We start from the raw sequence: 14,035 nt of genomic DNA on the forward strand, positions 1-14,035 counted from the left end.
AGAAAAAAAAGATGAGTGACATAATGGACAAGTTCACGCTGAAATCGCATCTAAAGTGTGAAATTGAGGTTATCTATGTGGTGACTTTTAATGCCAACTGAGCAATACACGATTTACTGTTCTAATATTTGAAAAGTTGACGTTTACATAAGTTGTAACGTTAAAACTTGTTTCTTAAATGTAAAATAGATAATAAGAAAAGTAAAACTATGGACGAACAGAATATTAAAAGAAGGGGTTATTACTCGGAGATCGTGACGGGTAGGTGTGATTAACGATTAATCGATGAAAATATTTGAGAAATTCAGTGAAAATAATCAGGCGGTGCGTACAGGAACCGTGGAACATGCTGTGAAACCGGAAGTGGTGCTTTTGGCGACTGCGCCAAGAAGAACGAAACTCGCCTGGCAAGTTTCCACCGAGCATCACAGTGCTCGAGTCAGACAATTACAGGATCAAGAAACGTATAATATCCTGGGCGAAGCTAAAAGATGGATGAGCTTTCCAGAAGATCGATCAATCGTAAGCAACAGAAACTAATAGGGGAGATTGCAGAATGCTCGATAATGAATTATCGACGTGCTAGCGAGATAACACGAAAAAGTATTCGTTCGACTCTATATCGATAACACAATTCTTTGAAGTTTGAAGAACCGAATCTTGATTTTCTTCGAAGGAGGAAATTACGCGGAACAGATAATATCTCTGTTAAGAAACGTAAATAATCATAAAAGTTACAACACGGGAGCTACAATGCAAAGCTATCTCAATGAAATCTTTCCACTTATTCCGTATTTCCCAGAAATGAAAGCTGTAACAACAATTTAGGAAGGAATTTCTAGATTCTAGAGGATTGATCCTCGTTGATTTCGCTTATCATTATTCACATTTACATTTGCATATAATTTATCCTAACCACTATTATCATGGACTCTAGTTGGTTAAAAGATAAACAAGCAAAGAAACATTTGTGAAATAGACGTTTCCGGCGGAGACGTTTGTCCCGAAAGTACAAATGCAGCAAAATGTGGAGCCCAAGCGAATTCCACGAAACGTCGAGATGGAGAGGAGACGCAGATTGTACAGGAATTTGAAAATCCAGGATGTTTTGGAGGAAATTGGAGTTTCACCGAAGCAAATGTTACCCCCGTCTGCCACATTGCCGCTACTAACTTACGAAGAGACATACGGTTTGTTCAGTACGGCGCATTTTCTTCCTTTGGAAATTTTTGACGATGAAGAATACGACTGTAGGTGCGCTATTAACAAAGTTTAATGCTCTTAACATGCACAAGTTAAAATTACAATTTTAAATAGATCAATTTTAATAGATGTTTTTGCGTCGACGAGATATTTAAAGGCAGTTGTTTTATACTTTTACGTTTTATTTATAAAACATAAGTAGGGAGGGGACACGGGCTACTATGTTTTAGGTTAGGTTCAGGCTACTATGAAAATACATACGGTGGTAAAGGTAATATCGCAATATCGAGAGGAAAATGTTAAAAATTAAATAAATGATATTGATGTGTTAAAATGAAAGGAAGATTTGTATAAGCGAAAAGTATTAAAAAAAGAGGCGAAATGCAATTGCAGGACGGTAGAAGATTGGATAAATCTTGGGGTGATCGATGGAACGCATTATCCGCTACCGGCTACCGTTTTTGTGCCAAGATTTCGATCCGAGGACGAAATGTTTTCCCTCGAGGACAATCAGTTGAACAAGCTGTTCGCTTGGACCAACGCTGCTGTTACTCACTATGATCGCGAGAGGAAATTGTGGACTGTGCTCACGCTTGACGGTAGAAAGCGCAACTTTAAGATACCGAGGATTTACATTCGTCTGTTCGCCGAAGATCCAAGAATCTATGCGAAGAGAGTGGCGGCGGCCATTAAACATAGACGAATTGCCGAAGCTTCTATAAAGTACCGAGAAGTTTTAAATTTTTTATTAAAAATTGTAAATTTATCTGACCCGTGAATACTTTTAACGCTATTAAACACGCTTACGTAGGTATCATTTTTATTTGGATTGTATGCTAATGGAAGGCATGAAAACGTTGAACGAAGAAGAAAAAGAAACGATCGTTCGTTTGGCTACGAGTAATTCCAGATATAAGCACAAATATGTAACATTGGTACGTAAAAGATTTCATTCAGATTTCAATATATTTCAATATACTTACGCAAAATATACAAGGAGCAGTATATATTTACAACGTAATAATAAAAAAAAATCAAAAGTTTAAAGTTAATATTTATACATTCAGTATAGACGATACCTTGTTTTCTCGCACATTTCCTTGGATTTTTTCCACGCTGTTTTTCCATATACCTGTTACACGGTCGATACCAGCTTTTGTGAAAAAGGCACACGTATGTTTGCAGTGATCGTACAAGGGATCTGTAATCCGAAATTTTGACGGATTTGATATTCCTAATATCGAACAACTCAATTTTCTTCTTCCACGTATTTTGCAAATAGACTGCGTACATTTCGTTTTCTAGAATATTTCCATTATGTAGCTACTATATTTGACGGTAATCGCTACGTTTTCTAGCTGATGGAAGAAATTTGTCTGGATTACCAGCGGACCATGTGCGATCTTACGTGGAGGCAGATGATACAGCGAAATCCGGAAATGTTTAAATTCGTCACGTGGATGCCCGATATCGAAGCCACAAGGGTGCCAAAAAAGGGCAAGATCGATACAGGCATGACGAATTTTCTGGTAATATCACTTCGTATGTATTACATCGATAATAATGTTTCTGCGAGAACATTATTTTACCGGCCTTCGTTTTAAACACGTTCCATGTCGAATTAAGCCATCTACATAAAAAAAGTAAAAAAAAAAAAAAAAAAGAAAGGAAAAAGAAAAAAGAAAAAGAAAAAAAAGGAAAAGATTTGCATAAGACGTTTCTATAGAGATGTCTTAATTTGTCAAGGGGGTAAAATATCGTCGAGTAAAATGTATTCTCATTGAATTATAATTAAACATTTTCTGGATCGTAAAGATCGTTAGAGAATATACGTTTATCGAGTTCACAATTTCGAGTCTCAAGCATAAAAATAATGAATTTCGATTTAGAAAGTGAGGCAACGTACACACTGGATAACGTTGTACGTTCACGAAGAAGTATACCAAGCTATGGCGTGCGTCATGGCGGAATGCATGTACGTATCCTCTATGAATTTATTCGCTACTTCTTATGGCAAACAAATAAGACTGTTAGAGTTCGAGGATCTGCAAAGCCAGGCCATCCTTACGGTTATTAAGTATTTGAAAGAGCCGTGGTTGGAAAAAATTACGCAGTCGGTTAGGATGTGCTTGAGGGATCTTGGAAAGGGTTGGTTTAATCTCGAACAGAAGAATCACGGGGTGTACGATGTGATGAAATTGAAACGTTTCATGAATCTCACCACTCTTTGTATGCAGGTACGTATTTAACAGGTGTAATCGGTCGAGAAGATAGAGTCGATGAAATTTTTCTATTATTTTGATTTTTTTCATTATTATCACTGGATAAAATTCTGGATAAAAAAGAACTTGTAGGTTTATATTAATCGATAATCATTTTGAAGGGTCTTTCGAGTCAATTATCCGTGACAAAAAAGATATTGATTAGCGCATTAATAACAAATAACGAATAGGGATCGCCTTATATGTACATAATATAATGATAAGTTTGACGGCTGTGTTTAATCTAGTTTGACACATTATTTAGCACATAGAGACATAGTAAATGCACATGCGTATACTATATGCACGACGAAGATGAGTATTATCATATTTTCGACGGCATTTGCACGATAAATTGCGACTATATTCCTAGAAGTTTAACAAATTGATACTGCGCTCTAACAACAGATATACATATCTTCTATCATAATTTTCCCAAATCGTAAATATCTAAACTGTAGGCTACTCTATCAAAGCAAATAACACTTGCCTCTTTTATGCCAAATATTTATACGATCATTCGATGTAACACGTAAAATATGTACACGTACGAGAGAGAGAGAGAGAGAGAGAGAATAAGCTACGGATATTGGCTAGTAGTGCAAATTTAGCTGTGCGTGTCGCAGTTTATTCGAAATAAAGGGGGTGTGTTAATAGGGATGAAAGTAAAAATACAAAGTAAAAACCTTTTTTTCACTTAAAATGATGCTATTATGCCGCTATGTCTTTATACACATGCATAGAGAAATACACGAGGAAGTTGTATAAAAGTGTTTCTTTACTTTTTTCACAACAGACTTCTATCTATCGTACCATATTCATTTTGTATACAGGTATTATCGTAAGTTTTATAAGCTAATACTGGACTGTGACTAGTATGCGTTGCGTGTTCTGGTGGAAAATTCGATCAAATTATACGGAGAGATCTTGGAAAGACCAGCGTTGTGTGTCTTGGACGTAGAGGAGTCATTCGCTTGGGGAGACGATCTCATCGATACCCAATTTAAGCCTGCTGCCAATCCCATCTTCCTCATTGATCTTCAAATGGACGAACAGAAAGCATATTACACGACAAATCCAGACAAATTTGTAGTAGGTGCATTTCCGTTCTATCGCTCGAACGACATTGCTTTTCATTCGATAAAAGCAGATGTTTCCTTTTCCTTTTTCTTTGAAATTGTTTATTTTAAACGATTCTGTGCTCCGTGTCATTACTCAAATGGTACACTATTGCTATACTAGTACTATTAATGGATTACTATAATAGACTATACATAGATATATCTACGTCAAAACAAACTGACTTCATTCGACAAACGTTTCGTTTGCGTATTATATTTCTCTCTATCTGGGAGGAGCAAGCGGTTGCCTAAAACTTAACTTTTGAAAGTTTGTCACCTGTATCATCTGCTATAGTATAGTATATATCTGTAGTATATAGTACGGCATGGTATACTACAGTATATACAGTGGACCGCGTTTTAGAGTATTATTTAGTGTATTAAATGATATATCCTGTTCTTGTCATACGTATATCTATCGTTAAAAATATTAAATTCGATGGAAATCGAAGACGGTAAATTATTGAAATTATTTTGATCGTCAAACTTCAATCGGCAATTAGACAACTTTATTAAGGCGTAATACGAAAAAATTTGAAAAGTGCAAGTTGTCCAAACAATTCTGCGGAATTAAACAGAAAGCTAGAATACTTTTTATAGTATTTGAAAGGAACCAACGTACTCGATCGATGCACGGGAAGCGTCGTTTTTCCCGAACGAGAATCGTCATACTTTTCGACGCTGTTTCGAATTTATCGAGTTATACGAATAATAAATAGGACAGTACTTGTTATATTTGAAGTTTAAGACGATCGATCGCTCTCGGTCGGTGCTACTCTGTCAGTTTGGAAAAACGACATTTTCTACGCGTCGAGTTAACGATTTTTACTTATCGAGGTTTTTCTTTGTTTAACGTTTAACGTTTAACGTTTAACGTGGATCGTTCGAAGGAAAGCATCGTGACTTTATACGACAACGCGCTCGCCGCTTGCCATCAAATCAGGCAACTACATCCCTTTCTACTTCCAAAGTTGAAGTTCCCAGCCGACCTTTTTCTAAGTTCCGTTGGTTTACTCGAAGACGAGGTATGCAAAGTTCGCGACCGATTGACCATAGCTTACAAACGATCAACGATACCGTTGAGAGCGTACGCGAAGGAATACAGCCGATATCAGTCGTTCTTCAATCTCGACATCCCGCAGTACATCGAGTGAGTATTCGGTGATTTTATTTTATACGATACTTACGAAAGAGCGTAGTACGCTGTTCTAATGTTTAGACGAACAAACGTTACGTTCAAGTATATCGTTTATATTTAATCGGAATTTCATTAGAACGACCTTGATTGAAATTTCGCGAATTGCATCCTACTTGAAACTTGAAACAACGCTCGCGATCGTTTCTTGATTTCACGCGTGATCTTAATAGAAATTGTCGTTGAGTCATGTTCGATGATCATGCTTTTGTTACTTTCGTGATAATTAATCGACCATCTTTTAGAGAAATATCGAATAGATAGAATCGTATTGTAGATACAATGAAATATTTTGAAATTTCATATAATAGACGATAGATGGTGGAATTGTTATGAAATTATAAATGGTGTGGTGGTAATGAGAAAGGCGGTGAAGAAAGTATGTCGTTCTGACAATGTAAAATATAGAAACGCGGTATTGGTTTGAATAGAGAAGAGAAGCGGATCGAGAACGGCGGTCAGTTTGGTGCAAGTTTCTATCGAAATTGAACGCGTATTACGTTTTTGGCGAAAAGAACGGTTGGCTAAATAAAATTTGATATGGATGTTGAAGGGCGTACAAGCAGGAGGAGCTTAGCACGGCGGAGATAAAGGAGGAAATTGCGTTTCATATGACGATGAAGCAGAATCTGCAAGCGACTTTACCCAATACCATTGCCATCGGTCCGTTTCTAGCGAACGTTCGCCCTTTGAAGGATTTGCTGATGCGGAAACGGCACGAGTGCGCCACAGAATTGCTCGTTATGTTGACGGAGAAGTTGCGAACGGAAGTCGACGATATCTTGGAAGAATACACGCAGATAAGGTACAAATTGAGGGAAGTGCCGCAGAGTATCGAGCATATATTCGAGATACGCGACTGGATGGAAACTATACCGCTTCGAGTGCAGAATCTCGATGAGAGGATGGACGTATTGAAGTTGGATTTTGATATTCTCGACGGATTTCTATGGAACATATCCGACGAAGACTTCCATGCCAAGTGGGAAGTGATCGGTTGCCCTCTTCAAATTGAGAACGAGGTGATGAAAATCTTCGTATCGACCGGTTTAGAGATTAGCACGTTAGCGTAGAAAACGATTAGGATCGTCTAGGCAGCGCTATTTACTTGTTATAAGTTTCTATGGAGTAACAGAGAGAACGAGAAGATTCGGTTCAGCGGTAGAACGCCTACCCGGATGGTAAATCGAACGTTGGTTGGAAATATTTTTTCAATATTTTTTCCGACAGCCATGAACGAGTAATTGGATTGGACACGGTGTAGATTCGAAATAAACGGCTAAAAATTCGAACAGGTGCGAGAAACGAACGAACGGCTGATGGAAGAGCAGGAAAAGTTCTACAAAATCCAACTGCAGGACGAGGTTCTACTGCAAGAGAGAATAGACACTTTGGTTGGCAACGTGGCAAACATCGCTCTTCAAACGGATATCAATCGTATACACGAGACTGCGCTCGATGTGAAACGAATCTGGAAAAGCATGGTCGACTGTCGGGAGATGGGTTTGTTGCTCAATGAACGGCAAAAGCTGCTCGACATGAAAGTGGTGCCATTCGATCATTTGCACAAGTTGATGCGCGACTTTGAACCTTACAGAAGCTTGTGGGTCACCGCTTCAGGCAAGTATGCGATCACGAACCACAGCGATCGACTATCGACGACCATTCGACGACTATGCATAGATAGCCTATCGGTAAGGAAAGGCTATTCTTGAAAATATGAAATTACTAAGACGGTGTTATCGCCTTCTGCCTTTTCCATACCGAAAATATCGCGTATGATGGCGAACAAACGTGCCAGCCTGTCCGAGAAGTCAATTTTAACAAAATTCCTTGCCTTTCACCTTCTATTCTAAAAATTTTTACTTTCGAAGCAGCAGTGTCGAAAGTAAATTTCGTAAGTTCGACATCGTTATCGAATCTATGTTTCGTAATTCGTAGACTGGCTTAAATGGCACGACATATGGATGGATAACCCGCTGATGAACGTCGATGGCACTCAGATCGACGTTCTAGTTGCTGATATGCATCGGGCAATGACTCGCGCGATTCGAACGTTTCAAGAATTTCCAAGTAGGTTCGAACAATTTGCTAGAAAATTAGCATGAAAATTAGCATGAAAATTAGCATGAAAATTAGCATGAAAATTAGCATGAAAATTAGCATGAAAATTAGCATCGGTCGTCATCTTTCACTCGAAAAAGCAAAATACCGCTTTCAAGTAATCTTCCTTTTAAAATAGAGGTGCAAGCGATTGCAATTGCTATAAGGCAACAAATAGATGAATTCAAGCCTTACATTAGTCTCATACAAGCTCTACGAGATCCGGGAATGAAGGATCGTCACTTTGAGCAACTGAGCGCGCAAACTGGCATACAGATGGCTCTCAAGCCAAGCATAACGTTTAAATCGCTGTTAATGCTCGGTATCGAGGAGTTTGAAGAATTAGTAAAGACCGTCGCTGACACAGCAGCCAAAGAATACGCCACGGAACGGACGTTGAACAAAATGATCGAAGAGTGGGAAACGATCGTTATGGAGATACTTGCGTATAAAACGACTGGTCGGTACTTTTATTTCTTTCCACGTATACGTTACCACGTGTATCTGGTATACGGGTATAAAGTAGAATTTTATCGAGATTTCGTTTAATCGATGACGACACGTTGATCCGTTTATCTATCCGCCACGTACAGGAACGTATATAATAAAGGTGGCAGAGGAAACTACGATGCTACTAGAGAATCACATACTCGGCGTACAGCAGCTGGCGTTCAGCCCGCTGAAGACCGTTTTCGAGGACGAGATTACCGAATGGGAGTATAAATTAAAGTTGACGGAGCAAGTGCTGATTTTGTGGATCGAAGTACAAAGGTAGGAGGGATCGAGCGAAAGAGCGAATCGTTCGTTTAACGATAAGAACGTGCGCAATTACAGAGATTGGATGTATCTGGAGCCAATATTTACTTCGGAGGACATTAAGGTTCAGTTGCCGGTGGAGACTAGGAAGTACAATGCGATGGAACGCAACTGGAGACGGATCATGAAGAACGCCTATGAAAATCCCTATGTAATTTCAACTTTAATGCACAATGTCTCGCTTTATGTGATTTTCTCTCGGTAACCGTTATATCATCTTTGAACCGTTTCTTTTCTATTCTACGTAATCTTAAACGATCTTAATTACTCGTCGTTCGTATTCCTTTAATATCCTCTTGGAAAGTAATAAACCGTTAGAGAAACATGCAATTCGCTAATTCGTTTATTTCGTCGTCTTATCGTTTCGTAAATATGTGCCGGTTTGAAAATGTCGACGAACGTTTCGTTTCTCGAAAGTTTGAGCTAAAAGCGCTATCGCGACAGGTTATCAAAATATGCCCCGACGTCAATCTACTGGAGAGCCTTCAAGAGTGCCAAAGTTTGCTGGAAGTAGTGCAGAAAGGTCTATCGAACTACTTGGAAATGAAACGACGAATTTTTCCTCGATTCTACTTCCTCAGCGACGAGGAACTTTTGGAGATCCTGGCTCAAGCGAAGAACGTGCAAGCGGTGCAACCGCACCTCAGAAAGTGTTTCGAGAACATTCAAGAAGTGAGGTTCGAAGAGGATCTACAGATCACTCGGATGTACTCTGCCGAGAGGGAGGAAGTGGTGCTCGATCCACCGATGTACCCGTTGAGGAGCGTGGAGTTTTGGCTGGGCGATCTGGAGACGGTGATGCGCACCACTATCAGAAACATCATTGGAACAGCTCTGCTAGTCATCGATGTAATTCCAAGGAAAGCGTGGGTGTACATGTGGCCGGGACAAGTGACTCTCTGTTGCGGTCAAACTTATTGGACTGCGCAAGTGGAAAATGGCATCCGTACCAAAACTCTCTCCGACTACTATCAGCGACTGTTGGCACACGTAAGGCCACATTTCCTTCGGTTATACGTTATGACGATGCGTCGTTCGTTTTATCTCTCGCACGATCGTAATTATTCTATTTACATAGTCAACTACCGAATAATTGAAACGAATCGAATAGAATCGAATAGAATTTATCCCACAGATGGAGGATCTACGCGAATTGGTGCGCAGTCCACAAACGGAAATTCAAAGATTAATGCTGGAAGCGGTGATCACTATCGAGGTGCACGCGCGCGATGTGCTGTACAAGCTGTTACAGGAAAAAGTATCGAACGTGAATGATTTCGATTGGATATCACAGCTTCGCTACTACTGGGTGGATGGCGAGCTGAAAGTGCGTGCTGTGAATGCAGAATTTCCGTACGGGTACGGTAACTAACTGGAACATTTTTCAATTTTTATTTCAAATTTTACTTCTTATAACCCCCCCCCCCCCCTCCCTCTCTCTTTCCCTCTATACCTTACCTCTAAACCTAATCGTTATTATTTATTGGAATTTGGTCGAAGGTACGAATATCTGGGTAACACTGGAAGACTCGTCATCACCCCTCTGACCGATCGATGTTACTTGACGCTAACTGGGGCGTTGCACTTGAAATTCGGCGGTGCGCCAGCTGGCCCCGCCGGAACGGGCAAAACGGAAACCACCAAGGATCTCGCCAAAGCGTTCGCCATACAGTGTGTAGTGTTCAATTGTTCCGATCAGTTGGACTTTATGTCGATGGGAAAGTTCTTCAAAGGTCTCGCAAGGTAATCTCTGACTTGTCCGACCTTTTCGTTGTATCAATTCTTCGCGTTTCTCCTTTTTCTCACTTTTCATCGCTTTTGACTTTTTCCACGTGTCACGTATCGTAGTATCGTCTACAGGTTCGAGTAGATGCACTGTATGTTAAAATTACAAATGCCAGCGTACGTTCAACGATAAATTAATATTTCTACGTTATCGTCAATACAGATTAGTATCTGCTCAGTGTTATTGAGTTTTGTAAATTAAAAATACGTTAAAAATGGAAGACGGTATCTTCGTTTCGTATGTTAACCCCGTCACACGCGACCACGCTGATACTCCAATTAATTTTATAAATTGAATTTAAATTTAATTAAACGCAAATTTCGTTTCATCGGATTCGATTCACAAAGATGTTTGTGTCATGAATGTTGAATTGAAGTAATTTCTGCGAAACCCTTTAACCATTTCATTTATCCATTTTAATTATCGTTCATTATCTCGACAACGATCTTTATTTATCTGCCATTTATTCGTTTTATCTCGAATATAACCACCGCAGTGCAGGTGCATGGGCATGCTTCGATGAATTCAACAGAATAGATATCGAGGTGCTGTCCGTGATTGCCCAGCAGATCATGACGATCCAGCAAGCGCAACAAATGCGAATGGACACGTGAGTGTCTATGATATCAGCTACAACTGACACGTATTTTCCTTAATATAGTTTTAAATGGATAATACGATAATAACGAGGAGTATGGCTTTCATTTCGACGAACGTTGCACGTTATACGACGCGGAGAAGACGCTAATTGTTCGCGATGTTTTTCAGATTCATCTTCGAAGGGGATGAAATCGTACTGAAGACATCGTGTGCGGTATTCATCACTATGAATCCTGGTTACGCGGGTAGGACGGAATTACCGGACAACTTGAAAGCCTTGTTCCGTCCTGTGGCTATGATGGTACCAGACTATTCGCTGATCGCTGAAATTTCATTATTTTCGTACGGTTTTTCCGAGGCGAAAGTTTTGGCGGGCAAAATAACGACTACGTTTAAATTGAGCTCGGAACAATTGAGCACACAGGTACGTTATTCTCAAGATGTTTAACGCGTATTTAATTATTAAGCGATTCGTTTTCCGATCGCCGATCGATATTTTAACTGAAAATATCGATATTTTAAGTCGGTTAAAGGACGAGGTATTCGAGTTCACGGCACTTTCTCAATTTATTTTACCATCGCGTTAGTAGTTGGAAATTGCGTTTGCTCGATTTGGTGGATAGAATGGCGGTATCTTTTTGTTCTACGTACAGTTGGCAAGTTAAACATTTTCGCTGAGAAATAAATATTTTTACCAAGGATCATTATGATTTCGGAATGCGAGCAGTGAAGACGGTGATCGCCGTGGCAGGAAATTTAAAAAGGGAACAGAAAGATTTAAACGAACAGCAGATCTGTTTACGTGCTTTGCGAGATGTGAACGTTCCCAAGTTCTTAAAAGATGATTTGACGCTGTTCAACGGTAATTTGCTATAATTTCTTTTCCTTTCGCAAGTTCTCGAAAATCTCTGACGCTGTAATATCACAATTTTTTCCTTGTCTCCTTCGTTTAATTAGGTATCGTGTCTGATTTATTTCCACGTTTGGAGGAGAAACACGTAGACCACGGAGTATTGGAAACGCAAATTCGTGCAGCGATCGCGAGGATGGGCCTAGAAGAAGTCAACGGTATGCTAAATATGTACATGTTTCGTTTCGTTAGTGTTCGGATCGTTACAGTTTACTCCAGCGTTCGAAATGATCAAAAATGTTATTTCTCGTTTCACTAAACTCTATTAATCGTTATTACGTTATTACGTTATTACGTTATTACGTTATTACGTTATTTCGAATTCTATACATTCTTTGTAATATTCTTTTTCGAGATGTTCTCGGTGAAAAAGCTGCTTCGCATCGACGTTGTCTCGCGAGCGACTCTTTGACAGTTGAGAACTTTTACTAAATAATTCAGTCATCCAAATAACTGGAAGTTAATCGAAATGGAAATTAAAAGTTGGACCACACGTTTTCCCATAATAGCCGAATCTTTCGATAGAAGATCCGGCTTAGATAGAACTCCGTGTCCGAACGTGCTATAAGGCGATGATCGAAATGGTCGACGTTTTTGATTGCAGAGTTCGTGAAGAAAGTTATCCAATTGTACGAGACGACTGTGGTGCGGCACGGATTAATGCTGGTTGGTCCAACCGGGTCGGGCAAGACAAGGGTAAGTGTTTATCTAAACTCGCAAGAACTTTTCTGCTCTCTTTCGTAACTACGTTACAAAGATGTTGGTATTCTTCTATAGATACGAACTCCGTAATCCAATATTCCTATTTACAAGGATACTTTTCGTTAGATTCGACTGCTCTTTTTACATCCACGTTCTTCGATTAAATAAATACGATATATCGACACGAAGTACGCCATGTACGATATTAATCCGTTAAACGTTTGAAAGTGATCTCGGTAAGTCCAAGTTGTCCTCGATATCTTTTTGTATGAACGTCGACATATGCGTACCAAAGGAGGGTTGTGTTTGAAAAATAATCGAAGAAACGATCATAACGCGCAACCGCAACCGCTACAACGCGATCTGTTAGAATACAAAGATTAAATTTCGTTGGTTGAAGATTAAAAGAATTTGTCTCTGTATTTGCTCGTTTCTTTCTATCCTTTATATCGCAGAAAGACGAACGTGTTACGAACTTACGAAGGATATTTTTCCAAACTCGTCAGTTTTAGACAAACTCGCGCGTTTCGTTGACGTCTTCTTCGTCGGACGTCCAATTTTCAGCAACGGCACAGCGATGTCGGACGGTGATCGGGAAACTTTCGCCCCAAGTGACTTGGCACTGAACAAATTACAGTAGATTCGATCGCGCACAGGTGATGCACAGTTGCGCGAATAAAGGGCCGTTGTCGAAGCGGTAGGCGAAAGGCAAATCGATAGTTTGGTTGTTTGGAAAGTTAATTTGCACGATCGATGGAACCGGTGTCGTCGATTAGCGAACGTGACCGGTGTTCGTCGAAACGATGAAAATGCATTTATCGAAAAGATTATAACGGGCGGTGATCAAGCTGATTACGGCAGCTGGTGATTCTACGTTTGCATCATGATTCGTCTAACATCCGGTACGATGGAGGAGTAAATATTGTAAAGAATTAAATTGAAATTATTGCGTGTATAAGGTTGTTGGAGCGTTCGCGGAGAGACACGATCGCGAGGAAGCGCACCAACGGGAGTCGTAAATTCCCGTTACGATTAGATAATCGACGCCACGAAACGATCGTTCCCCTATTTCGTTTAGGACAATAGAGCTGGTTGAACTGATTATTCCGACAACTCGTGGACGTAGACAGTTACGCTGTCTTTAAGTTACGATATAAGTTAAATAGATGACCGATCCAAGTGCGGAAAACCAGCAAAGTTCGGTGACCATGCTGTCACAGAGGAAAACTATCGCTGGTTGTTGGTCGTCCCACCACCGATCGCTTGCGGCTGGAAACGATCGTTGAACGTAGGAAAAACCCGACGGAGCAACAACAACCGTAAGGAACGTCTCGACTT

The 14,035-nt window shown here is 39.8% G+C and overlaps 1 protein-coding gene across 1 annotated transcript in view; it reads left to right on the forward strand.

The window, feature by feature from the left end:
• Positions 1 to 987: 987 nt before the first annotated feature.
• Positions 988 to 14,035, forward strand: part of LOC117212721 (dynein heavy chain 1, axonemal-like) — a 52,975-nt gene continuing 39,927 nt past the window's right edge. Inside the window, 21 exon segments of the mRNA XM_033457724.1 lie at positions 988 to 1,254; positions 1,597 to 1,926; positions 2,015 to 2,138; positions 2,562 to 2,732; positions 3,093 to 3,446; positions 4,341 to 4,616; positions 5,476 to 5,735; positions 6,334 to 6,802; positions 7,076 to 7,400; positions 7,722 to 7,853; positions 8,023 to 8,343; positions 8,477 to 8,654; positions 8,718 to 8,850; positions 9,144 to 9,689; positions 9,835 to 10,058; positions 10,200 to 10,442; positions 10,982 to 11,095; positions 11,254 to 11,509; positions 11,785 to 11,947; positions 12,043 to 12,153; positions 12,600 to 12,691. Of these exon segments, the coding sequence (XP_033313615.1) occupies positions 1,016 to 1,254; positions 1,597 to 1,926; positions 2,015 to 2,138; positions 2,562 to 2,732; positions 3,093 to 3,446; positions 4,341 to 4,616; positions 5,476 to 5,735; positions 6,334 to 6,802; positions 7,076 to 7,400; positions 7,722 to 7,853; positions 8,023 to 8,343; positions 8,477 to 8,654; positions 8,718 to 8,850; positions 9,144 to 9,689; positions 9,835 to 10,058; positions 10,200 to 10,442; positions 10,982 to 11,095; positions 11,254 to 11,509; positions 11,785 to 11,947; positions 12,043 to 12,153; positions 12,600 to 12,691 (5,061 nt within the window). The 5' untranslated portion in view covers positions 988 to 1,015.

This window comes from Bombus bifarius, unplaced genomic scaffold (assembly GCF_011952205.1).
Source record: "Bombus bifarius isolate JDL3187 unplaced genomic scaffold, Bbif_JDL3187 scf7180000008359, whole genome shotgun sequence".
In the NCBI taxonomy this organism is placed as follows: domain Eukaryota; kingdom Metazoa; phylum Arthropoda; class Insecta; order Hymenoptera; family Apidae; genus Bombus; species Bombus bifarius.